Below are 26595 nucleotides of genomic sequence, written 5' to 3'. Positions count from 1 at the left end.
TGGGCAGGGCCTGGAGCTGCGCCCCGCTGGGGTGCCGCTGGCTCCCGGTGGGCAGGAGTGCCACTCGGCGCAGGTGGGGAAGGTGCGGGTTGGCCCGCATCGGCCGTGGAGGCGGCAGCGAGACTGTTCCCTGGCTGGGCTGGGCGCGTGGGCCTCTGTGGTCACTCGCGGGCCTGCTCTTCACAGAGCCGTCTGGCTGCTTATGACTGAGGTGAGTCCTTGCTATTATGTTGGACAAAAAATTCCTTCAGTTTTTCAATGCTATAAAGAAAACGCAGGTTTTAATTTTCACCCAGAACTGTACTGAAGCGTTTTGTTCCACCGCCTCCTGCCATCTTTCAGGTAGTGGGGCAAGATGACCTCCCGATTTCATCTTTGTAAACCTTCTGTATCTTTTTGATACAGAACTGTTGCACCTGCCTTTTCACAGTCTGCCAGGGAATTGAATGTTTTCCATTTGCAGAATTTTTAACGACCAAGTAAAGGGAAATCTGAAGCTGCAGTGTCTGACGGATACAGAGATGAATCGGAACTTCCCAGCCGAGCTATAACAGGTTTTACCTGGTCATCACAGAAATGCATGGTCCTTCTGGCCAGCCCAGTATTGTAAGGGGATCTGATCCCAAGTGTTAGGATGAACAGGACTTATTCTTAAAGAGACAGGGAGGAGCAGAGACAGGAACTGGGAGGTGCTAGCTCCCAGCTAAGAGTGCTGTGTCCCTGGCCCGCCCAACTCTGTCTCCCTTGGGCTCAGGCTCTGCTGCCGAGGAGAGGGGGTGCGGCCATGAGGGAGCCCGAGCAGGGACCCCGAGGCGCAGCTGCGTGTGCGTGTGTCCAGGCCGAGGGAGCCGGGGGCCGAGTGTGCATCTGCGGGCTGCAGCCCCAGCAGGGCCTCGGGATGGACCAGAGCTCGTGCCCCTGCCCTCTCCTTCCTGGCTGTGTGTGCACATGCGCACGTGTACACACACACTCTCTCTCTCTCTCTCTCTCTGTGTCTCTGTCTCTGTGTTGGGACTGTGCGTGCCATTTAGTTGATTCTGTCGGGAAAGGAATTCCGTTCTCACTGCCCTCACAGTGTGGCTCCCAGTCCAGGCCGCATGTGGTCCCTGGGGCCGTGGGGAAGACGGCTGGGGCAGGGCACACGGAGAGCCTGGGGCAGTGTGGTCCTCCAGGTGAGCTTGCGCAGTGCCCGGCCCCTCCTGGGTGTTGGGAGCAAAGGCGGGAGGTGGGGCTGAGCTGTCCCGAGGTAGAGACTGTGGACATCTCGGCCCGCTTCCTGGTCCTCTGTCCTTTGGTCTCTTAGCTTTTGAAGGTGGTGAGAGCAAAGAAGGACTCCACAGAAGAAAGCGCAGGCCATGGCTGCCCCGGGCTGCCCTTCCTCTCCCTCCTCTCGGTTGCTGCCCGGGCGTGGCTGCCCCGGGCTGCCCTTCCTCTCCCTCCTCTCGGTTGCTGCCCGGGCACGGTATGACTCCCTGGGAGGACCACGTCCTCTCAGAGGACCTTCTTGCTGGGGGTGTGGGGCGGTTGGCGTCGTGAACGTCCTCCCTTGTCCGGCCGGCAGCGTGGTGTCCGGCGGCACGCAGGGCCAGGACTGCCCATCTTCCTGAGCATCCCCGGCACGGGGTGTGCGCTGGCGGGGTGCGGCTTTTTCCCAGGACAGGGCTCTGTCCCTCCCCCTAGAGGAGGCGTGCCTCTGGTGGCCGGGGGAGCGTGTGGCCTCCCTTGCGGATGCTCTTCTCTCCCAGAGCATAGGAGCCTCACTCCCGCAGCCCAGCAGCAGGCGGGCACCAGAGCAGCTGGCCTCGGGGCGTTGGCCCCATGGGCTCCGGTCCCGGGAGAGGTGCCAGGAGTGGGGCTCGCTCCCAACCCCCGCCCTTGCCGCCCCGTCCGCAGGTCAGGTCAGCTCGGGGTCACTCACGGCTGCTCCCTGGGCCCTGGCGCCTGATGGGGAGGCTCCAGCCCCAGCCCTGCAGACTGGTTCTGGCTGGGAGGAGTTTTCTGCTCGGCGCCTGCTGTGTGGCAGGTGTTCTCGTGGCCGCGGTCATGTTCACTAGCTTCATGGATGTGGACGTGCTCACGCCCACCAAGCGCTGAGAGTGCCGGGGCACGCGGCGGAGGTCCTGTGGGTCCTGCCTGTCATCACAGGCTGTCCCCGCCCTCCCTGCCCAGCCCGCTCCCGCCTCCTGGAAGCAGGACGTCGGCTGGGTCCGTGTGGCCCCGTGCAGTGGCCCGGGTCTGGGGATGCTGTCTGCAGAGTGCCCCCACATGGCTCTGTGCTGTTGTGACGGAGACCCAGGCGCTTCTCCGGACGTGGGCCTGCAGCAGGGGTTGAAAATGCTTTGTGATGAAACCCTTGTTTTCAAGTACATTCTCTTGTTCCTGCTGGAAGGCCTCCTACCTTTTTGGCTGAAGAAGTGCTGGGCTCAGCTGAGTTCTGTTGAGAGCTCTGGCGTTTATAATCCATACAAAAATAAATGTGTTCTCTTGTTGTGACCTTGCTGGCTTTCGTGCACTTCCTTCCAGGCCCACCACTTGTAGCTGGGCTTAATGTACGATTGTCAGCCCCACCAGGCAGGAAGGCCCCTGAGCCCTAGCTTGTGCGCGGCCGTGGAGATGTTGGGGTGCTGTGTATCATTTCTTCTCGTGTGTTGCCTCCTCACTGGATGTGTGGGTGTAGGTGGGAGCATTGGTGGTTTGCGGGCCCTGAGTCTGAACTGTCGCCAGGAAGACAGCGGGCCCCGGCTCACAGCACACGGCACTCTCTTGTGAGGTGGCGCCGTGTAAGGGCGCAGCCCGCCGCCTGCTGTGGAGCCCGTGGAGCTCACGTCCGCTCACGCTCCACCCCGGGCCCTGCCCGGCCATCAGGCTGGGGCCTGCCGGGCCCACGTGACCGTCCACACGGTTGAGGGCAGGGGCGTGCACAGGCCAGCCCAGGGCCCCCCGCAGCCTCCTCGGTTCCTGCTTGGGGGCTGAGGCAGGTCCAGCTGCCCTCCCAGCTGGAGCCCCCGTGGGGTGCAGACATGCTCATGGGACCCGCGTGGACGCTTTCAGGATGGAGCAGCAGGGGCCTGATGGGGTCTGCCATCAGCCTGCTCCTGTGTGCGGGTCTGCCCCACTCCTGTCAGCACAGCCAGGACCCGTGGGCACAGGGCTGACCGGGGCCAGCGTGGCCAGCCCTGCACGTGGTGGTCAGAGGCCCTCTCTCTGCCGCCAGCCGGGTGGCCGCAGCTGCTCTCTTGGGGGTCTCCAGGCCTTAGTCTGGCCCCGCCGCCTCCCCCTGGGGGCTGTGGCTCCTCGTGGGCAGGGGGCCACGTCCTGGCATCTGTTCCTGTTGTGCCCGCAGTGCTGGCTGCGTTGTAGGAGCAGGCTCTGCTGTGAGGGCCATGGTGACGCATCTCCACAGTGCCCTTGCCCCGCGCCTGCCCAGCAGGGAGGGGAGAGCAGGGCTGGGTGCGCAGCTGTGTTTGCCCAGCGTCCGTGGGCCCTATGGTGTCAGCGCACAGCAGGACATTGGGCCTGCGGGCGTCCCCAGCTTTCTGCTGATTGGCTGTAATCAGGGTCACAGGGTCCTCCCGTAGCACAGCAGATGGGAGAGCAGCGGTGATCACCAGGCCCCTCCCATCCACCGGGAGCTGAGCGACCTGCCGGGAGCAGCTCACAGGTAGCACTGCAGTTTTGCACCTCGTGTATTTTTCTCAGAAGTCTGGGTCACTTGGTTTCTAATGAAAACAATAAAATATCCCCTCAAATGAGGTTTGGAGGGGTCTGGGCTAGAGACTGCACCCTGGCCTTTGTGAGCCTGTGCTGGAGCAGGCGGGTCCTGACTGCTTGCACGGCCCACGGCCCTGCCCGCGGGACCTGACCCAGGAATCACTTGTGGGCGGTGTGACCACACCAGGGTCACGACTTCCCTAGGCTCCCTCTGGGTGGGCCCACGGTTCCCTGGGCTGACCCAGCTCCAGGGCCTCAGGCCCTCCTAGACCCAGGCACCCATGGGTGGGATTGGAGAGCTTATGTCTTTATCTTTGGTTCGTATCTTCCGCAAACCAGCAGAGTACTGACCGTGTCGTACTCCTGCCCAGAAGACCCTCTGGACGCCCTTGTCTGAGGGATGGAGTCCTCATTTCCCTCCATCCCCACCCGCACCCGTGGGTGCCCCTTGCTCTGAGCCTCTGATGCCAAAAGCCCTGCCTGGGCTCCTTGGCTTGGAGAACCTCCCGCCTGCCCACCCGGCTCCTGTGTGGCTTTCTGGTCACGGCGCTTAGAATATTTGACCTCCAGCTTCAGGGCCCAGACGCAAATGAGGGCAAGGGTTGAGCTTCCCAGCCATCTTCTTAAAGGTGCTTGCCCTATCCGTTAGAGAAACGAAGGGGGCTTGCCTGGCAGTCCAGTGGCTGGACTCGGCTTCCACTGAAGGGGCCAGGCCCTGGTTGAGGAACTGGAGACCCTGCATGCTACTTGGTGTGGCCAGAAAAAAAAATTAAGAAAATGATCCCATTTCCAATAACATTGAAAAGAATAAAATATTTATGATAAACTAAGGAGATGAAAAATTTGTATGTTGAAAACTATAAGACGTCAATTAAATAAATTGAAGGCATAAAAGATATTCTGTGTTCATGGATTAGAAGAATTGATGTGGTTAAAATGTCTACACTCTCTAAAGCAACCTAGAGATTCAGTGTAATCACTATCCAAATTCCAATGGCATTTTTCACAAAAATATAAAAAATGATTGTAGAATTTGTATGGAAACACAGAAGACCCCAAAGCAACTGTGAAAAAGAACAAAGTTGGCGGCATCACATGCAATGATTTGAAACCACATTATAAAGCAGCAGCGATCAGAACAGTGTAGTGCTGGTAAAAACAGCCGTGATCAACTGAACAGAATCGTAGCCCGGGGCGGGGACGGGGGAACAGCCGTGTGTGTGTGTATGTGTGTGTGTGTGTGGTCAGTTACTTTACAGCAAAGGAGCCAAGAATGTACAACGGGCAGAGGATGGTCTCTCTAACAAATGTTACCGAGAAAACGGCATGCACATGCAAAAGAGTGAAACTGGACCACTGTCTTTTGCCACATACAAAAATGAACTTAAAGTGGATTAAATATTTGAACCTAACACGTGAAACCTTAAAACTTGCAGAAGAAAACATAGGCAGTATGTTGACATTGCTCTTGGTGATGATTGTTTTTTGCATTTGACACCAGAAGGAAAGGCAGCAAAAGCCAAAATCAGTGGGGTGACATTAACTCAGAGCCTGCGCACAACGGAGGCTGCCAGCAGAGGGAGAGAAGGGCAGCAAATAGCCCATCCGACATGGGCTTCAGATCCAAAACACACCGTGCGCTAAGGTGCACAAGAGACCTAAACAGATGTTTCCCAGAGGAAATACACAGATGGCCAACAGGCACGTGAAGAGATGCTCAATACCACTAATCATCGGGAAAATGCACGTCAAAACCACACTGAGCTATCACCTCACCCGTCAGAATGGTTGTTGTGAAAAAGACGAGAGGTCTCAAGAGTCGGTGCAGACGTGGAGAAAAGGAAGGCTTTGCGCAGGGTTGGTGGGAATGTCAGCTGGCACAGCCACCATGGGAAACAGTGTGGAGGGTCCTCCGGAAACTGGAAATGGAGCTATTGCCTGATGCAGCAGCCCGCTTTTAGGAGTATATCTGAAGGAAATCGTATTCTGGAAGAGAGTTCTCTACGTCCGTGTAGACGTCTCTACATCCGCTGCAGCGCTAGTTGCAGTTGCCAAGACACAGAAGTGTCTTCAGTGTCGACTGGTGGGCGAACGGATGGGGAAAACGCGGCCTGCACGTGTGGGCACAGAGACCCCTAGGGAGGGGAAAGGCCAGCCGCCTGGGGAGGCGTGGTGCACGCGGCCCCGGCAGAAGGCACATCCAGACCCCATCAGAGAACAGAGGAACGGGCAGGGAGGATGCGCCCCAGGCCCCTGGGGAGAGCTTGGCCACGCTGCTCGTGGCTGTAGTCGAGGGGCCGTCCACGACACAAGACCGCGCATCTCTGCTGGCCTCCTGTAAGTGGACAGGCACACGTACGGAAATACCCTGAGGGTGGAGGTGAACACCCTTTACCCTTAGCATGCATGTGTGTAGGCTCCAGCCTTCCCAAGATGTGGGCCAAAGCCCTGTTCAGGTTGAGGCGCAGGGCAGTGTGGACGAAACAGGGAGGAGAGGCTGCGGGAGCAGCTAGGCTGCGGCTCCAGGGCCAGAAGCAGAGAGGCTGGGGAACAGGTGACAGGGATGTGGAGGGCACTCAGTCGTGTCCGACTCTCTGAGGCCCCGTGGACTGTCCCTGGAATTCTCCAGGCCAGAATACTGGAGTGGGTAGCCTTTCCCTTCTCCAGGGGGTCTTCCCAACACAGGGATGGAACCCAGGTCTCCTGCATTGTGGGCAGATTCTTTACCAGCTGAGCCACCAGTGAAGCCCAAGAATACCGGAGTGGGTAGCCTATCCCTTTTTCAACAAGATGGGTCGCCATATAGACATCAGCTGCGTGAGCGACTCAGCCTGTTTCTTACTGAAGGATTTTGAAAGCAGCCTCTGTTGATGAAAATCAGTGAGATCCTTCTTTTTGTCTCTGCTGGTTCTGAGTGTTTGGGTTGAAGCTGTTCATAGGAGAGGCCACCCCCGCGCTCCTGTCTGCAGCCCTGCCTCCGCTCTGGGTCACCAGCTGGTGCTGTTAGAGCCCCTTGATCTGATTGTGAGGCCAGGGGGCCAGTGTCCACTGGGGTTTCTGGGCAGGCTTTGCTCCAGCACGCTTCCTGTCCCAGCAGACCTCACATGACCCCCTGGCGACCCTCCCAGTAGAGACCTGACGTGTGTCCTGGGGGGGCCCGGCTGTCCCCACAGCGCCCCCCTCACAGATTCCCAGAACCTGCTGGACCCAGTGTAGTTCCTCCTTCCATCCCGTTCAGTGTCTCGTTCTTCCCTGCTTCTCCACTGGGTGGCCAGCAATGCCCAGAAAGGCCCCGCCCGCGTCGCCGTCCTGTGCTCCTGCAGCGTCGGGTCCCTCCAGCCGTCCCTCTGGAGGCAGGCAGGGAGGGCTCACGTCTGTGTGTCGGTCTCTGGGTCCGGCCTGGGGAGGTGCCCATTGCAGCCTGCACCCCGCCCCCCTCTGCCATCCCCGGCCTTACGCTGGCATCCCCACACAGCAGCCTGCCCTCGACCAGGGCCTCTGCTGAGACAGGTCTGCCTGGCCCTCTGCCTTGGAGGGGAGCCGAGGCTGCCCCTTTGGTGGGTCCCTACCGCGCCCTGCAGAGCTTCCTGTGAGCTGCAGGGGTCTGAGGTGTGACAGCAGCCCCTCTGTGATGGGAACGGAGCGAGTGCTGGGCTCCAGGGCAGCTCAGGACGTGGCAGCTTGCTGCCTCCCCCGGCTCAGCCGCCCTGGGTGACCAGGGACCTGGGGAGAGGGAAGCACACCCTCGGCTTCCTGAGAGCCAACAGACAGGTGAGCGAGGCCCCGCCGGGCCGCTGCGCACCGCCTCTCGTTCCGGATGTTCTCTGGCCCCCAGGGGAGTGTCCTCCTGGGCCGTGGTGGCCAGGCCTGTCCTCCGTGCTCAGAGGAGCTGGCGAGAGGCGGTGCCGGTCTCCCGCAGCGGCCACACGCAGGATGAGAGCGAGATCTGCAAAGCCTGACGTGGCCTCTCTGAGTGCTGGCCTGAGACCCTCCCTTCTGGAGCTCACGGTCTCGCCTCCCAGGTCGGGCTTGGGCACACACTTCTGGGCACCGTGTGTCTTGTTCCCTCCTCACAGGGCGAGGGGGAGAGAGCAGGTGTGAGCCTTTGCCTTTCTAGGCTGTGGACACAGTGACGAAGGCCACAGGCTGGTCTTTGGCGGCCTGGAGCACAGGGGCTCTGGCCGTGACGCCTCTGAAGAGACACTGTCCCGTCAGCCCTTTGGTTTCTCTGCATCAATATACGCAAGTCTGGATAAATGCTTGACTCCTTGCCTCTGCTTACCAGCTCTCAGAATTAAGTGTTGATTCTGTAACGCCTTTTCCAAGTAACCAAGGTTTAAGGTATATATTTTACTAAGAACTGACGGATTGAAACAGTCTCGGCCTTGGAGTCTACTGCAGCTCTGATCCTCCTTGATGGTCACTCTGCCCCATCCGTGGCCTCTGGGCGTTGATTCAAGCTGGTTCCAGGCCTTGTGACAGTGACTCTCGGGGCTTCGGAGGGTGACCCTGCTCTCTGCTGTGACAGCAAAGCCCCGGCTGGAGCCCGCCTTTCCTCTGAGGAGCCTGGTTTCTTGTGGTGGGAATGGCTCGTAGAGACCACGTTCCCGGTGCCAGGGGCGCCCACTGCTTTGGGATGGTTGTCGTCTCTGGGACTTCCCAGGGAACAGACAACTCGTGGAAAGACTGAAGGTGCCCTGGAGTCATGCTGGCCCTCCCTATCCCACTGCAGGGCCTGGGGCTTCCACGGGAGACCTGGCCCACTCTGTAGCCGTCCCTCACCACGCTGAGGAGCCAGGGGCTCAGGCGCCTGCTGACCGAGCCCCGTGACTCCCCCTTGTCTGGACAGGGGCCTCTCCTGCCAACAGCGGGGCTGGGGCAGCGGGTGTCCAGGCCCCTCAGTCCTGTCTGAGTTATACGTGACAGTTTTTATTTTCAGGAGTAGATCTTCCTGGCATGCTGTCCTGATATAGAGGCTGTTCTGATTCTTATTTATTTGTTCTCTGTGTTGTCTTTATGTTTTGAAAGAGAGCTCCACTTTAAAAAAACCACGACGTTTGTTTATGTGTGAGTGTGTCTCAGACTTCTCTGGGTCCTCGCTGCTGTGCGTGGGCCTGCCCTGGCTGTGGCACGTGTGGGCCACGCTGGTCGCCGCGCGCAGCTTCTCACGCGGTGGCGGCTCCTGGTGCGGAGCACAGGCGGTCGGTGTGCGGCTTCAGGAGTTGCAGCTTGTGGCTCAGTGGCTGTGGCCCCCAGGCTCCAGAGCACAGGCTGAGTAGTTGACAAACGGGCGCAGTCGCCCCTCAGCATCTGAGGTCTTCTGAGTCGGGAGTCAGCCCTGTGTCTCCGGCATTGGCAGGCGGATTCTCACCCTCTGTGCCACCAAGAAAGTGCTCTGTGTTGTGTTCTAACTTGGGATCAGACTCCACCCATCACCTTCATTGGATCTCTTTTTAAATAGTGAGTTTTCTCGTGTGTGTATGTCTGTGTGCGTTGGGTGCCTACACCAGCCTTTTCAGTTCTGCGCTCTAGAGGTCCCGCTTCCGTCATCAGAGGTGACAGAGTCCGGCTGGGTCGGCCTCCCCGTGCAGGCTCCCCCTCGGAAAGGAGCTGTGCGGGTTGGCCCGGGCTGGCCTGTCCACACCGTCAGACCTCACCGTGTCAGGGTCCACCTGAGCCCGGACGCCTCCATGCTGGGCGCCTTCCATGCTTTCCGGGCACCTGTGTTCGGTGGCAGGCTCCCTGGCATTCACAAAGGCCCTTGCCCTCCCTGCTCTCTCCACACGCCGTGCTGCCCCGTCATGTGCTTTATGCGCCGAGACGTTTCCTGTGGTTGCCCCGCACGTGTTTCAGATCCCTCTTTGAGGACGTCAGCAGGGGCACCGAGCAGCTTCTCTGCCCATGGAGGGAGTCGCTTTGGGGGAACTGGCCCCAGAGCCAGCACAGGTGTCCCCCTGTTGTCCCCTCGTCTCTCAGCTTCCTCTTTCTCCACATGAGCAGCATTTTCGTTTCCCACCTGTCTGCTCTGCCCGGGGCAGCCGTGGTCACAAAGCTCCCTGACCCGCGGTGGGCCCTGTGTTCGGGGCAGCAGGAATTTGATCGTCTGTGTGGGACAGGCAGGGTCTCCCTGGGTGAGAGGCTGGGATCGGGCCTCTGAAGGGCTCCAGGGAGACCTGGAGCAGGGAGCCTGACCCGGAGCGGGGAGCCGCTGCCCCAGCTGCACGTCCAGGTGCTGGGGTGCGGAGCGGCCAGCGCCAGGCTCGAAGCTGAGCCGAGGCTCCTGGAGGGAAAGACGGGAGGGAACCCGGTGCAGCAGGAAGGCCCCGGGCGGGCCCGCTCCCCAGCTTGAGGTTTTTCTCATCGACCTGTCTTGACTCTTAAACCACCAAACCCACTGGATCTGGAGAATTGCAGACCTGGGAAATGCTGGAGCCTGAGACAGACACAGAAAGGGAACCACGGTCCCGGGGTGGCGAGCTGGATGGCGATACTGGGTGTTGGTGTGACAGTTCTGTAAGACATGTTTGGGAAGGGCATTTATTCATTAAGTGGACACTTTGAATAACTGTTTGGAGTAGAACTTGAAAAGCACTCTAAAAATAGCAGACTTCATTTGAAGTTCACGACCAGCCTGTGGAAACACGGATTCATTGAACACACTTGAGGGCAGCACGCTTGGAGAGCGCTTCCCGTTGGCTGTTTTCAGGCACACTTGGCGTTTCTTTCGACTGTCTCCTCAGCACTGTCGCAGGCCCTGGTGCCCACTGTGCTGTCTGCACCAGGCTCTCGTGTGCCCCCTGCGTGTACAGGAAGGACGCCCGCGGCCGGCGGGGCCCAGGCCCAGGCCCTGTGTGGACCGCCGCAGGTGGAGGGCCAGAGGCCGCGGCCGCCTGCTCTGGAGGCCTCTGTCAGCGGTGATCATGACCCCTGGTAGACGCAGTCTGTCACGTGACCTAGGGTGCACTGTGTGCACGCGTGTGGTCTGTGCTCCCGCCGTGTGCAGTGTTGGGGCAGGGATGAGACCCAGCCTGACCCGGCCTTGCAGCCACTGCTGTTGGGACGGGCCTGGGCCAAGCACAGCCCCGCCTGGGGGTCCATGGGCGCTGGGCCCCCGAGGCGCCGGGACCTGGGCGGTCCTCTGCAGTCCCTGGTGGCCGCTGTCCACAGTGAAGGGGGCGGCACGGGGGCCCCTGCTGCTCTGGGGCAGTCCCTCCCCACCCCTCCCGCCCCGGCCTCCCCTCGCGGGGGACCCCACACCCCTTCCTCTCTCTGAGCCCTTCCCTGGCCTGGCTATGGCTTCCCGGGCCCCCTCAGAGTTCACCGCGGAGCTCGGGACCCTTGCCTTTCACATCCTCCGCTCCCGGAACCCACAGTGGTGAGGCGTGTCAATGCGTGAGGGGAGGCTTTTCCCAAATAGAAGTCCAGTCTCGCGTCCCTCCTCGGGCCGAGCCTTCCCCTGAGCCTTCGTGGCGCCTGCCAAGAGCTGCAGGGTCTCGGGGGGCTGCTGTGCGGGGATGTCCAGCCCACGGGCCCTGTTGGTCCCAGGCCGATGGCAGGGGCTCCGGGGCCCAGGCCCTGTCTCCTCAGCCCCTCTCCCCGGCCGGGCCCGGGACGCGGAGGCGTGGAGACGGTGGAGGAGGGGGTGAACGGCAGGAGGGTGGGTCTGTTCTGGCTCTGCACCCCCACGGCCGTGTCACTCGTGTGAGTGTGACCCCATCTGGGGTGGCCGCTTCCTGGGTGCTATCCCAACAGCCGTTCTCTTTGCCACTTGTTTTCAGGAAACCACGGCTGGGACACCGGGTCCCGCGCCTTCTGTCTCTGGCTGGCTGGCGGCCGGGCCTCCATGGCTGCGGCTCCCCGTCCTCTCTGGCCCTCCGTTTGCTGAGTGGAGCGTCACTCCGTCGCGGTGTTTCTCGTCAGTGGGGCTGAGCCTGCTTTGACATCTTTATTACCTTTTTTCATGAGCCTTCCTCTGGGAACTGCTCGGCAGGGTCTCGGGGTGCTCTTGGGGTTCACGTGCTTGCTGCAGGAAAAGGGTTTTGCTTGTCCCTTCTTTCAGCCGCACTCACCGTGCCGAGGGACCTCCTCCAGGAGGCAGAAGCTGCGCGTCACGGGTGGAGCGAGACCTTGGGAGCAGCTGGTGCTTGGTGCCTTGTTTGCGCAGCGGGAAGATTTCCTTTTCTTCCCACAGCCATGCTTGCCGGATCACCGTCCTTGCCGTCGCCACCTGCGTTCTGCTCCTATGGAAAATGCTCCCCCACGTCGTGTATCCTGGGGGCCCAGGCAGTTCAGAAGCTCTGCCAGCCAGGAGCTCCCTGGACCGCCCCGCAGCTGTCCCATGGGGCGGGCGTGCGCTGGGAAGTGCTGGCCGATCTCTGCCCCAGCCTGCTCTGCAGGCCTCTGGGCTGGTCAAGGGGCACCCAAGAGGCGGGCTGACCCGCCTCGCGGTTCTTCGGGCCGGGGCTGGGATGGGGAGGCTGGGGAGCTCTTTCCCGCACTTGCTGGAGGAGGCGGGAGGCTCCTCAGGCTGAAAGCGCCGCCTGTGGCTCCTGAGTCCACCAGAGGGCGCGCCGGACACGCAGGACTCCGGAGCCCCGGGGCGGCAGCCACAGCGCAGGGCGGGCAGAGTGGTCTCCCTCTTCGGGGAGCGGGGGCGCGTCCACGCGGGCTGCGGGGCGCTGCCGCTCCATCGGGTGGGTGTGGCACGGGGTGGGTTTGGTGGGAAGGTGGGAGCCTCGAGTTCCGGGGCCTGCACCGGACTCCCGTTCCCACCTGCGTGGGGCAGGGGCAGGGCCTGGGGAGGGGGCGCTCCCGGCAGCATCAGTGTCTCAGTGTGAATGTCTGAACGGGGAAGCAGGTGTTCGGTCTTCGAAGGCCCTACTGCTGGCCTCCTTCATTGTGTCTTGCCCCCTCCTCGCCCCCACTGGGATCCTGTTTGAGGGGTTCTTGGCAGCTTGTGAGCACCCCCTGCCTGGAAGCACCCTTCAGGTGACGGCCCTCAGGGGCACGTGTTCATACTGTGCCCCGTGCTCTGGGGAGCCCTGGCCACCACCAGGGGCTGGCTGCAGTGACTGCCCGTGTTTGAACAGCTAAGGGCCACCAAGGCCAGGGTCTGTGTTTTGCCGCTCACTGATGACCTTCAGTGAAGTTTTTGTCAATACTTCCTAGACGCCTCATGAAAACACAGCCCCAGGCAGAGCGCACCGTCCACCGCACCCATTCTGCCACGATGCCTGAGACCGGGGCGGGTCATCCAGCATCAGGGACCCCGCCTGTGTCCCAGCAGCGGGGGCGGGGCCTCCCTGAGCCACAGGGCCCTCCTCCACGTGGTTCAGAATTCCGAGGGGGGCGGTGGCTGGTGGCGGCGTGGTCCTGTGAAGGCAGGGTGCCCAAGGGGCCGCAAGCACGAGGCTCCCCGGGGCCCCTTTCTGGGCGGATGTGGGTGCGCCTGCTCCCCGCACGTCCTGCCCTTCCTGTGCAGGCAGGAGCCTGGGTTCCCAGCCCCGGCTGGCTCCGGCTGGGGAGTCCAGGGGATGGCAGACCTGCGCTCTGTCCTGGCCTCTGGGCACGTCTCTGTGAAAACACAGGTGTCCGTTCGGAGGCCTTGGGCAGGGCCTTGGGTTTAGCCCACAGCCTTGGACAGGATGCAGGCAGCCCACTGACCCTCAGGGCTGGGTCCCAGGGTTCTCTGACTGGTATTTGAGGATGAGGGATGGAGGGAGGGGAGTCGGGCAAGGCTGAGCTGTGACGGGACACTGTTGAGATGAGTTGTCTCTGAGGCCCACCAGCCCCATAGGCAGGGTAGGCCAGCCTCCGTGAATCTGCCTGAACTGGGTGGGAAGCCTTGCCCACAGGTGGGCGGAGGAGGGGTGTGGGCAGCTTGTGAGCACCCCCTGTCTGGAAGCACCGCTCAGGTGAGTGGCAGCTGAGGGGGGGCTGTCAGAAAGGGGAGAGCCCAGGGGCCCCATTGGAGGGGAGCAGGGGCTGCCTGCCAGTGTCCTGTCGTGTTGGCCCCTTTGCCTGAAGAGAGCGGACTTTGCACTTGTGTGTTGAATCTGCTCCCTCCCCAGCCCCCCTGGAATGAGAGCTGAGGGCTCTGGAAAGGCAGAGACCGATGGGAACAAAGTGGGGAGACAGCAGAGTCAGAAGTTGGAAGGCTGGTGATCAGGTGGAACGCAGGCATGAGGAAGCGGAAGCCTAGGAACCTAGCGTGGTTCCCAGGGCTGTGGGACCTCGGGACCTTGGAGGGGCCGGTTGGTGGTCTGGAGGTGCACGGCAGCAGCTGGACAGCCTGCTCCCTCCTGCTTGCCTCGAACCCAAGTATCGCTTTCCTGAGAGTGCGTGTCCCGGGACCGCGCCAGGGCCTCCGCCATGCAGACAGAGCCACGAGCATGGTTCCCAGCCCAGCCTGTGTCCAGGGCCCTGGCGCCTGCTGTCCACTCCCCAGGTGGAAGGACGGGGTCTGACCTGCCCAGGAGAGCCCTCCAGACACTGGACAGTGGAGGGGTGGGCATGCCCCTGCGTGCAGCCTGAACCAGCCCCGTCCCCCCTTGCCCCCACTCAGCCCTCCACACAAAACTGTCAGTGAGCTCTTTAGTGCCCATCTTTAAATATGAGTGGATGGCCAGGGAGCAGCCCATGTTTCATGGACTGTGAACAGGAAGGCAGAGACCAAAACCAGCAGAAAAAGAGGAAGCAGACTGAACAAACAGACGAGCTGGCCCTGTCGCTCATCTCCTGAGAGACTGCAGAGCACGGAGGACCCCCCCGGCAAGTAAGAACCAACCAGTGGAGAAAAGGAATGTCCAGAGAATTAACAGGAGTGCTTGGAGGCTGGAGGTGTGATGACAAAGTGAAATCCTAGTAAAGGAAGAGGCGGTAGTTGGGTGTATTTCCCAGCAGGGCCAGAGCGTCAGCTATGGACACCAGGTCGGCGGTGGTGAAGGTGTCAGCTCATCGGTCAGGGGCCCTGAGCCACGGCGGGGTTCCAGAAGAGGGGCTTTGAAGCAACTTGGAAAATTTCTAGAATCACAGGAAGTGAGTTGAGATTGAGTAGGCTCACCCCTTGCCCCAGAGTGCAAACTTCTCCGCTCCCACCAGGAAACACGAGTGGGACTTTCAGAGCATGGGATAAGGGAAGGATTTCAGAAACCTTCAGAAGGGAACAGAGCACAACTAACCAGGAATCTGAACAAAATCCAACCCGGAAACTAAAAAACAAGGAATTCCAACGTGGAAGTCGTTTCACATCAGCCGAACTAGTAATCCAACGCAAGGACAGAATAAAACGTTTTTTCACTTGCAAATTCTGGAAAAAGTAGTCCTCATCCGCCTCCTATTGGGAAACTAACTGCTGAGGAGACCCAGCACCAAAGGGAGAGGAAGGGGGTCCTTGGAGGCCGCGCAGCCCAGCAGGCAGCTGGGGGCGGAAGAGGAGACTTTCCTCCCAGGCTCCCCGTCAGGACCTGCCTGGGAAGTATCGAGGTGGCTGCAGGTTCTGTCAGAGGAGTTTGATCCTTGCTGGGGGCATGTCCTTAGATCTCCCCTCAACTCACGGTGGGATTACCTCCCACCAAAGCTGTCGTAAGCTGAAAATATGGAAAGCTGAAAAGGCATTCAGTGCATCTGACCTCCTCACCTGCTTCAGACATGCCCAGAACTTGCACAGCAGCCTCCACGGGGCCAGACCATCTCACACAGAGCCCTGCGAGCGCCCCTGGGGACAGGCCCGTCCTGGGCGCGACGGCCACAGCGGGACAGCGGCCCGGCGGGGGGGCAGGTGCCGCCGGGTTTGCCTGCACACCGTGCGTCCGCAACAGGAAGCTGCTCCACCCGCGTGGCGCGCCTCGGGCGCCCCTGGGTCGCGGGGGGCTCTCCCGGACACTTGACGGGGTGTCCCTGGAGGCGGTGGGGGCCAGCCTGACGTGCTCACCATCGGGGGAGGGGGTGTCACTCTCCACCCCCGCTGAGCTCCCAGCCTGTCTCCTCTCGGGGTCCTTTCCACTCGGGAAGCTTCCCTACAGCCCTGCATGAGCAGTGGACCTCGTCCATCTCTCTCTGACATTTGTCTCAGGGAAGTCTGTTTCTTGATTGGATTCCAGCATTTTAGATTCGGGGAAGTCCCAGTGTCTGTGCTTGAGTGCCTGTAGGGGTCGGGCCCCGGGCGGGGGAGGCGGCTCCCCCAGCCTCCTTCCTGTGCGCTGCTGCTGCTAAGTCGCTTCAGTCGTGTCGGACTCTGTGCGACCCCATAGACGGCAGCCCACCAGGCTCCCCCGTCCCTGGGATTCCCCAGGCAAGGACACTGGAGTGGGTTGCCATTTCCTTCTCCAGTGCCTGGGCTAAATGTTGCCTCCAACGTTTTTATACCAGCAGGGAGGGCGGGGTGACTTGGCAGGATTCACCTCAGCCTTTTCTTAGGCAGCCTGGGCTCTGTGCCTGCTGGGCTTGGGAAGGCTTGTGGGGAGAGACAACAGTCCCTGTGCCCAGGCCAGCGCTTTGGGGGGTTCAGGAGTGGCGGCTGCGTGACCTGGGTGCCCCGTAGGCAGCGGCGGCCCAGGAGCCAGGGGGCAGTTGGCTTGGCTGGAACCTCACACAAAGCTGACAGCCTGTCCTGTGTTCGTGCCGCGCTCCCGGCCCCTAGCCTGCGGGGTGCAGCCTGCCTCCCCGCTCCCGTCCAGGCGCTCTTCCCACCTGGCTGCCCCCTGCTCCAGCGTCCAGGCGTTGCCCAGCTCCCCCTGGCAGCCGGGCCCAGGGGGGCACTCTGCCCCAACCTGCATGTCTTCTCTGCCCTCCTTGGCGGGCGGTCCGGGGTAGGGGGCTGACACGGGACAGATGCAGAGGGAGCCCAGCGCTCAGCCTCTGGCGGGCGAGGCTAGCGGGGCTCCTGTTGGCCCGGGCTGCATGAGGTGGGGCGCTGCCCTTCTCCCTGCTAGTGTGAGGAGCCCTGGTGGCCTGGGGCTTCCTCCTCCTCTGGAGAAGGAGCGCAGGGCCGGGAGGGAGGCAGGTGTGGCCCTCGCGCTTGCCAGTGACTCACCTGCCGCCCGAGCAGCAGCAGGGCTGTTGGTGAGGCCCGCCTCTCCCTGCCCAGGGCAGCCGCGCTCTTGCCAGGAGTAGAAATTCACATCCCTTAGTCCCGGGCCTGCCCTCCTGGAGGTGTGAGCGCCCCGGAGCCCGCGGTGGCAGGGTCATATGTGGACCTTGTCTCGGCTCTGCCTCCGCCTCCTGCACCGTGAGATGGGGCATCGGGTCAGGTGAGCGGGCCTGGAGAGGGGAGCACCGGGATGGGGCGGGGGGTGGCCAGGCCTGGGGCTGGCACGAGGGTGTTGCCCTGGGCAGCGGAGGCCCAGGAGCTAGTGCCCGGAGCTCCCGGCCATCGAGGTTCCAGCTGGCTCGGGGCGGAGCAGAGACGCCACGGGAGGTGCGGCTCCTGCCTCCTCCCACTGGGGGCCGTGGGCTGGGGGCCTCTGGTCTCAGGAGGCTGTTTCTGTGTGGGCCGCGAGGCAGTCACTGCAGAGGACCCCCCACCCACCCACCTTCCACCCCCGCCTCTCCCTGGTGTGTGTGACCTCTCCTTGGCTCCAAGCTGGTTTCTTTGAGTGGATCTCTAGCTTTCCGCTCTGAGATCCAGCGTGGTGACCACCCCCGTACCACCACCGGTAGCATCAGCTGCGACATTTAGTAAGGCGTCCCAGCCCTTCTGACTGAAACCACAGAAGCCCCTGTTTCACTTGCAGGGCCTTGAACAGGGACTCCGTCCACCCGCCCAGCCTCGAGCTCACCAGGCTGCTGGCACCTCTGGATGTGGCCCCAGTGGTGTGGCTGCCGTGAGGGGTGCCCAGGGGCCTGTGTGTGTAGGGGGAGCAGGTGGTCTTGGGGCTCTGAGGACAGACACAGGGCAGGCCTGGGAGGAAAGGCCCCCAAACCTTTGCCTGTCTTTGAAAACCCAGATGAAGCTCTTTGGCGTTGTGAAATAGATCGGTCAGAGAAAAGGGGTTGGAGAAAGTGGTGACAGAGCCTGAAACCATCTCCAGCCTGGAAAGAAGGCGCTCCGGCACGGTCATCCTGTTCTCTCTCGTGCGATGAGTGACTGGCTCTTTGCAGCAGGACGCGCGAAGGGAAAGCACTGCAGCTCCAAACGCACAGGTGGCGGGTTTCAGGTTAGCGCCCTGTGCCCCTCCGAGTCGTGGAGCCGGAAAGGAGCTGGCCCTCTGGTGCCCCCTGGCCTCTGGCACCTCTTGCCCTTGGACGCCCTTTGCCTGGAGTCCTCAGCAGGGGCCCCTTGGGCCGTGGCTTCTCTGGGGCCCGAGGGACCCCCTGCAGGGGCGCCAGCGAGAGTCCCTGCTTTCCTGTGGGTGTGTGGCATGTTTGCCTCCGGTCAGCTTGCAGAGGTGTAATTTACATTCCACTGAGTCTGAAGGTAAGCTTTGTTTAATTTTGACAGATACGCGTAGTCTCTGACTTCCCACAAGGCTGATCTAGAACCTTGGACGGCCCTCGCCACACCCTCAGGGCTTAGCACCCACTGAGCTGCCGCGGGCCTCAGGTTCCGACCTGAACCCGTCTAGAGGGGACCCTTGAGTGTCCGGTGTGCAGGGTCTGCCCTTGGAGGCTGCTGCAGGGAGACTCGCCCTTCCCGCGCGTTCAGACCAGGATCGCGCTGCCGTGAGCACCCACAGTGTCTCCGTGTGCCTGGCGCCTTCGTCCTTCTGCCCAGGGGAGCAGGTGGCTGGTCCCTGGGGAGGCGCGTGTGGCCTGTGGAGGCTCACGTCTGTGTCCGCACGTGCTGTCTGGCCCTGTCGGCCTCCGTGGTCTGATTCTGACCGTCCTGGCGTGTGGGTGCAGCTTCTCTGGGGGCATGTCTGTCACCATGTCCTGCCCATTTTCAGTTGCGTTTTGAGAGCGCTCTGTCTGTTGGGGAGGGAAGTCCTGGGTCAGTACCCGATGCTTTTTTCATTCTCTCACGGGGTGCAGAAGTCCTTGCTGTGGATCGTGTCCAGCTCCTCATCACTGTCCGGGGACTGGGCCCTGGCGGCTTGCTCTGTTATGTGCAAGGACTGAGCATTGGCTCCTGCTGCTTCTGGACAGGATGCCCAGTTTGCTGCATGCTCCTTTCTGCACACCTGGGGCCAGCCTCCTGAAGGGGTCAAGGGCAGGCAGGCAGGGTGTCCGGGTGGACATGGGCACCTGACTCTGTCTTTGCGTTCTTTACTGGAGCTCACTGACTCGATGGACATGAGTCTGAGCAAGCTCCGGGAGTTGATGGACAGGGAAGCCTGGCATGCTGCAGTCCATGGGGTCGCAAAGAGTTGGTCACGACTGAGCGACTGCACTGAGCTTACCAGAGCTCAGGAAGGTAGGGGGCGAGGAGAGACGCATCCTGACACCAGCCACAGGCCTGTAGAGGGGGGCCCGTGGTCCCGGAGGGTGGCAGCTCCTTCCCTGTGCCCATTCACAGCACCCTCAGGGGCCAGCAGGGTGTCAGGGGTGCCCTGGGAAAAGCCTGGGCCAGGGGTGGGAAGAAAGGGCATGGTTGCCCTGCAGCTGTACTCACACTCCCACTCACACACACCGCTTCCCTGTGTAGACGCGCACACACGTTCCACCTGTACAACCCTAGAGGAGTCCGTGGAGGCTGGACGGTCCAGATGCTTGTCTTGAAAATAAATACGCGGGTGGCTTCCGGCCTGGAGAACTGCTTTGCCCACTCGGGGAGGCGTGTTTACGTATCTTTACGTAGACACACGTGCCATCTGCCATGTGCGGTGTGGTTAGGGCTTGGTTTCCTGGTGTGCGGTGGTCTTGAGAGGAGCTCGGCGGTCGGGAGGACTGTCCGGACCCCGAGTGCGGGGCACTCACTGCACGGGCTTCTGGCGCAGGGGCGCCTCTGTTCCAGCTCTGCCATCCCCCTGCCTCCTGGCCTCTGCGGAGGCCTGAGCTCTCCAGACTCACCTTCCAGCACAGCAGGCTGCTCTCTGTTCTCCTGAAAGTCCGCCTGCAGGAATGGGGGCCTTGAACTCATGGTGGCATCTTGCCTGCGGTCTTACCAAGGAAGCGGGCAGGGTGATTTGTCAGGGGCCCCGAGGCCCTCCTTCATCAGCCTGGGTCAGTCTGCCCCCAGGGCACTTGGGCCGAGCGCGCACATTCTGTGTGCTCATGGGTGCCCTCCTGGCAGCGGGGCCTGGGCCCAGCCCCTGGTTGTTGATGGTGAAGGGCTTGGGGGGCCGTGGGAGCAAGGTCCAGGGCGTTGTTTGTGTCCTGAAAGGCCCTCTCCTTGGGGACAGCAGCCCTCGGGGATGGGCTCTGAGCTCCGGGCTCCTGGCGGGGTCCTGGGTGTGGGGGTGCAGACGCCCAAGCGTCCTGAACACGGGGCACCTGACGAGGGCGGCTTGTGCTCCAGGGCACGAGGTCCACCCGCAGCGCCGGCTGGGGGACGTCCCCGGGCGCTCTGGGCATCACTCGGCTGGGTGGTGCCTGGGAGGCCTGTTCGCCCGCTGCCGGCAGCCGCGTGGGTTGTTTCCAGTTTGTGACCTGGCAGGCAGGTTTCTCTGTAGTCCTGAGCTTGCTCTCGCCGGGGCGAATTGCCTGGTGGGGTCTGAGAATGCTGGGCCGCCTTCCCCTGGGCCGGGCCCACCAGCCCTCTCTTGCTCGCTGCAGCCTCTGAGTGTGGGGGCCTCTTGTGTTCAGCCTGGTGGCCGCGTGGCCCCTCGCGCTGACCCCTCTGCTCTGCCTGGAAGGTCCCTTCAACCCTTGTCCCTGATGTAGGAGGAGCTGGCTCTTCCGGGTGGAGGCGGGCTGGTGGTCTTCCCAGGAGGCGGACGCGGCCCCTCCTCTCACAGCCGGTCCCTCCAGCTCCTGCTGCGGCACCTTCTGTCGTCGCCGCTGTGTCTGCAGTGTTCGGCCTGCCTTCACCTCCATCCAGGGTACTTTTTGTCTCAGGTATTTCAGTTTCTACAAGTTCAACTGGGATCTTCAGAAAACACTTTTTAAAATCTCCTTGTAACGTGTCCGGTGTTTCTCTTGTCTCTGGAACAGGTGGGACACAGTCATAGTGACCCCGACACCACTGTCTTCTCACTGTTTCCCTGAGCCGTCTTGGGGTTTTTTTTGATCAATTGATTTGATTCCTAGTGTGGCTCAGACGGTAAAGCATCTGCCTACAATGCGGGAGACCCAGGTTGAATCCCTGGGTCAGGGAAGGTCTCCTGAAGAAGGAAATGGCAACCCACTCCGGTATTTTTGCCTGGAAAATCCCATGGATGGAGGAGCCGGTGGGCTGCAGTCCACGGGGTTGCACAGAGTCGGACGTGACTGAACGACGTCCCTCGCGTTGTTTTCCTCCTTCTTGAGGTTGGTGGTTTCTGATTGAACAGAAAACCTGGCAGCTTCACCTCGGCTGCTGTTCGTCTGTGTCCTTCAGTCGCTAAGTCGCGTCTGACTCTGACCCCGTGGACCGTGGCACGCCAGACTCCTGTCCTCCACTGTCTCCCAGAGTCTGCTGAAGTTCATGTCCACTGAGTCAGTGATGCCATCCAACCATCCTGTCCTCGGCCGCCCCCTCCTCCTGCCCTCGACTTTCCCAGCAGCAGGGTCTTTTGCCTTGTTTGTTGCTGGGTATCTCTGTGTGTCTGTAAGTTGCTTAGACTCAGGTTGGAAATGACTGGTTGCTCTCAGTCTTGCGTCTGTTCTGTGTTGGTGGGGTTATGATACTATTTCATATCTGGCCGGTTTTTCTTACCACTGACCTCGAGTTCGCCACTGTCCCGCTCTGGTTGGGGGGAAGGAACTCGTTTTAGGCCCTTGCGAGCCTTGAGGTCGGCCGCGCCGATCCTCCTGGGTGGGGTGTCGTCCTGGAGCATGTGTCCTGGTGGGCTTACCCGGGAACCCGAGGGCCCGCAGCACGTCTGCACGGCACTCGGCGTCCCGTCCCTCTGGTGCGCTGCCCATGATCTCTGCCCGTTCGGCCTCCCGGACTCGCTGCTGGGGCTCCTCAGCGGGGTCCCCTCCCCGCCGAGCGGGTCCTCGAAGGCAGTGGCCAGGCACCACCGCAGGCCCTCGCTGGTCGCCTTCCTGCTGAGGAGCCCCGAGGAGGAGACACTGCCCGGCCGACTCAGTGAGGCTGGGACAAGACCCCAGCAGGAAGGCAGGGCTCAGCACAGTGCCCTCCGTGAGCACCGCGGTAAAGCTTCCTCAGCCTGGGAGTTGGCCAAAGGCTTCGTGGCCCTCTGTCCATCCGTGCGGCCCTGGTCTGGGAAGCCCCGCCCTCTCTGCTTCTCTGCCCCACATGTCTGCAGCCCCAGCTCTGTTCTTGCGTTGGCTGTGGCCGAGACCCTGGGCCCTCCAGCGGGCCGTCGCGGCCCTCCTCAGGCCTTCTTTGCCGTCCAGGGCACCATCCCTCGCGTCCTCCAGCGTCTGAAACCAGTTGCTTCTTATGTTGTATCCAGTCTGCGGTTGTTGATGGTGGAGGGCGAGTCCAGCGTCGGTTACTCCCAGTGGAGAAAGGTCTTCATTCCCTTTTCATTAAAAACCACAAGCCCTCCCCTCTCCTGTCTCCCCGGCGCTGCCGGGGTGTCTCCTCTCGTCTGGACTTCATTTAGGAGCTCCCGTTTCTGGTTCTTATTGGCCTTTTTGTCTGTCTGTTCAGTTCTTCCTTTAATTCTATTTCTGAGAGTTCCAAACTTGATTTATCGAGGTGTGGGTTTCGTCTGCTTGTGTGTGTTTTTCTGGATTGTGGTAATTATCACCCTTCCTTGTTCTTTCCATTCTCGTTGGACTTAGCCTTGAAGCTTTGCCCACTTGCTCTTACGTGAACCACATGTTCTGGCGCCTTCAACCAGGGTTCAGGCTCTGCTGCCTTCACAGCTGGGGCGCCGTGAGTGGGAGGGTTGCAGACAGGTGGGGAGGAGGTGGGCATGGTCTCCGGGGGCGGGCCAGAGGCGGAGGCGTCAGGGTGCACGCACGCCGGGCTCCACGTGGATGCCGTGTCCGCCGGGCGGGGACGCAGACGTGGAGGTGAGCGTGCACACCCATGCCCTCGCTCTGCCAGCCCAGAGCGCCCAGGAAGGGGACTCCCCGGCGGCAGGGTGGCCGGGTCAGGTCTCAGTCTTCCAGAGGAAGTGGCAGTTCTCATCCTGTGGCGGAGAGTTGGAGGCAGCCTCTGCTCAGTTGCACCAGCTGCCTGGCAGGCCACATCCTCCCCACCCAGGGCTGCCACGGCCCATGCTCCCCGGGTGAGCACGGTGCCTGGGTCCTGCCCTGGTCCTCACGTGTGGTCGGACAGCCAGCCTGCTCCACTGTGTGTGGGGTGGTCCTTCCGGGGGCTTTGCCACAGCGCAGAGCTGGCTTGAGCCTGGGTGAATGCTTGGCTCTGTGGGATGTGGCCGCGGGGCAGAGAGTCCGGCTAAGGCCGTGGTGTGGGGGCCTGGCCGCTCCGGAGCCATGCTTCTGCTGGATGGGGCTGCTGCTGAGTGCAGGCCAGCCCCGTGCTGACAACGAGCTGGGCCTGTGGCCAGTCAGAGGCTGGAGCCCAGCCGGGGTCGTCCGGTCGGACGGTTGCTTTTCTAGTCCTTGACGGTCCTGTGTGGGGCCCGCGTGACAAAGACCTCGGTCACACCCCTCTCGTGCCCCCTTGGGAGGCCTCTGGCAGTGTCCACGGGGCCTGCCACCCTCTTCCTCGTGCCCACTTGGCACCTTGTCTTCCCAAGACCGTTGGGGTGGAGATGCTGCCTGCCTGCCTCCGCGCTCTGCAGGTGCACAGCCCACCTCTCCCTGCAGCCCTGTCTGTCCAGAGCGTCCCCGGCTGCATCAGAAGGGCCCCCTGACAGGTTCCCTCTGGGGCCACGCTGACCCCGCGGCAGTGGCCTCGCCCCACACAGCGCCTGAGCGGCGCCACTTTGAAAGGCGACTGAGACGTCCCCTCAAGTAACCGGACTTGGCCGGCCCTGCCTGTAAAAGGAGCAGCTGCTGTCCCTGCCCGGCCGGGGCCCGGCCGCCCTCCCCGCCCAGCTTGCCCTCATTGGCCGGCGTGGCTGGCTCCCAGTCAGGGCTGCGAGGAAGGCAGGGAGCCTTGGGGCCGGGGCGCCTGCTTTCCCGGCCCGCTTCTGTGCTGCCCGCCATGCTTGGAGACCACAGTGGTCTCCCCGCAGACCGAGCTCTGCTCAGCCCGCCCCCCAAGGCCGGGCTCAGCTGCAAGACCGTGCTTCAGGCAGTTGGCAAAGTGCTCAGGTGAGCGTGGCAGGGCCGCGGGCGTTGGCGGGTCCCTCCTCCCACCCCGGGGCTATCTGGGGAGGAGTGGCCGTCCCCCCAGTCAGGTCTCCGTGTTGTGCAGACCCCGCCTGGGCTGGGGAGCAGATGGGCCTGGGGCGGGAGTAGCTGGGCATGCTCAGAACTTTGTTTGGAGTGAGGTTCTCCCTAGACTTCCGCCCTTCCTGCTGTCTGTGGGAGGCAGGGAGCCCCCAAAGCGGGTGTTCAGCTCAGAGGGTCTGGGTGAGAACAGGGGGCCCCTGAGACTGGCGTCTGCCTGCGGTGAACCGTGCCCGTGGCAGACCTGTGTCGTGCCCTGCTGAGCCCCCTGGACCGTGCCTTCGCCACCCCGGGTCCCCGGGCAGGGTGACCGGAGTCTGTGACGAGCGACCTTGTCCGGAGCCTGCCCTGGTCGTGTCTGCCGTGGGCCCTCTTTCCTCACCTCCCTCAGCTGCTCCACAGAGCCTCCAGTGTCCCACGTGAGAGGCTGGAGCCTCTCCAGAGCCTCTTCTGCGTCAGGGTGGGAGCGGCTAGGTCGGGCATTCAGGAGAGCGTGGGGGGCTGGGGAGCGGGCCTCCCAGGCGGGGCGTCCATCCTGTGCTGCGTGCTCTGGGGGCCCGGCTCAGCCCCGTGGTTAGGGGGCCCTGGACACGCTGCTGGCGGGGTGGAGCACTGCCCTCCTCCCCCGGGAGCCGCAGTTCAGACGAGATCCGGCCGACCTCGACCCCCGTTTGCACGTCTTGTGTTTGCTTGTGATCTGGGTGCATCACGGCTCCGAAGGAAAACTCTATTTTGCTCTTCAGTTTCCATCTTTGATTGTAACCAGGCTCTGCAGGCCTCTGTGTGAGGGTCTGGGTGAGGCCCAGCTGTGGCTGCTGCTAGCCCTGGGGGAGGGACCACCGACGGGCTCCGTGACCCGCGTCCCCGGGTTTCTGTGGTTGCCACCCTCCTACCCCACAGGGCCACCCCCGGCCACCCCCCACCACGGAGGACTCCGCCGGGTCGTAAGCAGAAGCCCAGAGTGGGCTGCCGAGTGAGCCGCCGTGTAGAGGTGTGGGGAATGGCCACGCTGGCAGGGCCCCCTCCGGGACGTTGGCTCTGATCAGGAGCGGTGATGCCCCCAACAGTGCGGGGGGTTGCCGTGTGCACCCAGCGTGGCGGGGGCGCCCAGACCCGGAGTGGGCGCCAAGGAGAACAAGGGCAGGGCCGGCCCTCCGAGCTGTCTGGGAGAGAGAGGCCGAGGCCGAGGGGACCAGGAGGACTTCACACAAAGGTGGCGATTCAGCCAGGACCCAGAAGAGCAGCTCCCCTCCCCGGGAGAGAAGTCCCGTGCATGCGGGCTCAGCACGGGGCGGCCCCTGGAGGCTGCGGTGCTGGGTGGGGCCTCGCCATGAGCACCTGATGCGCGAGGACTGGTCTTGGGGATCTCCGCCGTCCTCCGTCTGCCCGGCGCCTTCCCTCTCAGCCAGTCTCTTGTTTGGTGGGGACGCACAGCTTGTGAAAGCCCGCTCTGTTTCGGGTGCTGACCGCCTGGCCTCTAACCCAGAAGAGAAACGACTTCGTGTCTCCCCACAGCGTCTGGTCGCTGCAGCCCGTGGGGATTTGACAGGGGTTCCATGGGGGTCTTCCCAGCCTTCTGCCCCCATGTCCCTGCTCTAGAGAGGAAGGGGCCGGGCACCAGGGCCCGTGAGGACCCGTGAGAACGTGGCCGGGGGCAGGGTGGTCACCAGGTGTCGAGCGCAGGTGCCCAGGCCTGCTCGTCAGAATGTGGGGTCTTGGGAGGCAGGGCTCTCTGCTGGGCACCTCCTTCCTCGGATCGCCTGCCGCACTGCTCAGTGTGTCCAGGGCTTCCCTGTGAGGCCCACCCAGCACCCAGGTTTTACTCGGAGTCCACGTCCTTGCGTCTGCAGGAGGCTCGTAACCCAGCTCCCCTCCAGCCATGAGGCCGCGCCCAGGCCGCCCGCCTCCGTCAGGGCCTCCGCGTGCCCGTGCGCGCCCTGCTCCTGCGGCCCTCGGCCCAGGCCACCCTGAGCCCCCTCCTGGGGAATGCGCTGGCTGCTCTGGCGTCTGTCCGCATCAGGGGAAGGCGGCGGGCCGGCCGGGCTCTGAGGGGAGAGGGGCGCCGCCCCCACTGTGTCCGTACCCCCAGTCCAGTGCCACCTTGCCAGCTCTGTGCCTGAAGGCCCCGGCCTCTCGCCCAGCACTGACGCCTGGAGGGGTGGTTTGTGGTAACACCTGAACTGCCTGCCGCTCCTGGACATCAGGACCTTGCCACAGGTGTCCTTGTGGTGGCCCCTGGGGTGGCCTTGCCTGGGGCCGAGCTGACCACGGTGCCTTTGGCAGGAGTTGATGAACGGAGCTGGCGGCGGCGGCGCTCGGCACCTGGGGGCCTCAGCTGGAGGGGCGTCCAGTGCCTGAGCCGACGGAGAGAACCGAGCCCGGCTCCAGGGTCACCGCGTGTTGCTGGAAGCCTGTGCCTGAGGGCTCGGCCTCCCGGCTCCAGGCCTTCCTCTCACAGAACGGACTGCACGGGGCGGAGGCGCCTGGGTGTGGCCGGCCCTGCCAGCCCCCAGCCCCGCCCCAGGCAGGCCCGGCCCTCAGTCCTGCGCCTTCTGGCCAGCGGCTGTCCTCACGGTGGTGTGTGTG

At 62.5% G+C, this 26595-nt stretch overlaps 1 protein-coding gene across 2 annotated transcripts in view; it reads left to right on the top strand.

Annotated features, from left to right (window-relative positions):
- MOB2 (MOB kinase activator 2) overlaps window positions 1-26595 on the top strand; it is a 52832-nt gene that overhangs the window by 9278 nt on the left and 16959 nt on the right. The window contains exon 1 of one of the 2 annotated variants that reach the window (XM_027531187.1): window positions 23771-23931. The exons of the other annotated variant lie outside the window; for it this stretch is intronic. Coding sequence (XP_027386988.1) covers window positions 23822-23931 — 110 coding nt within the window. The 5' untranslated portion in view covers window positions 23771-23821. Of the gene's footprint in view, window positions 1-23770; window positions 23932-26595 lie in introns of those variants that run through there. 2 annotated transcript variants of the gene reach the window in all.

This window comes from Bos indicus x Bos taurus, chromosome 29, assembly GCF_003369695.1.
Source record: "Bos indicus x Bos taurus breed Angus x Brahman F1 hybrid chromosome 29, Bos_hybrid_MaternalHap_v2.0, whole genome shotgun sequence".
Lineage (NCBI taxonomy): Eukaryota > Metazoa > Chordata > Mammalia > Artiodactyla > Bovidae > Bos > Bos indicus x Bos taurus.
Note: the sequence above shows the minus strand (reverse complement) of the source record. Positions and strands in the feature narration are given on the sequence as shown.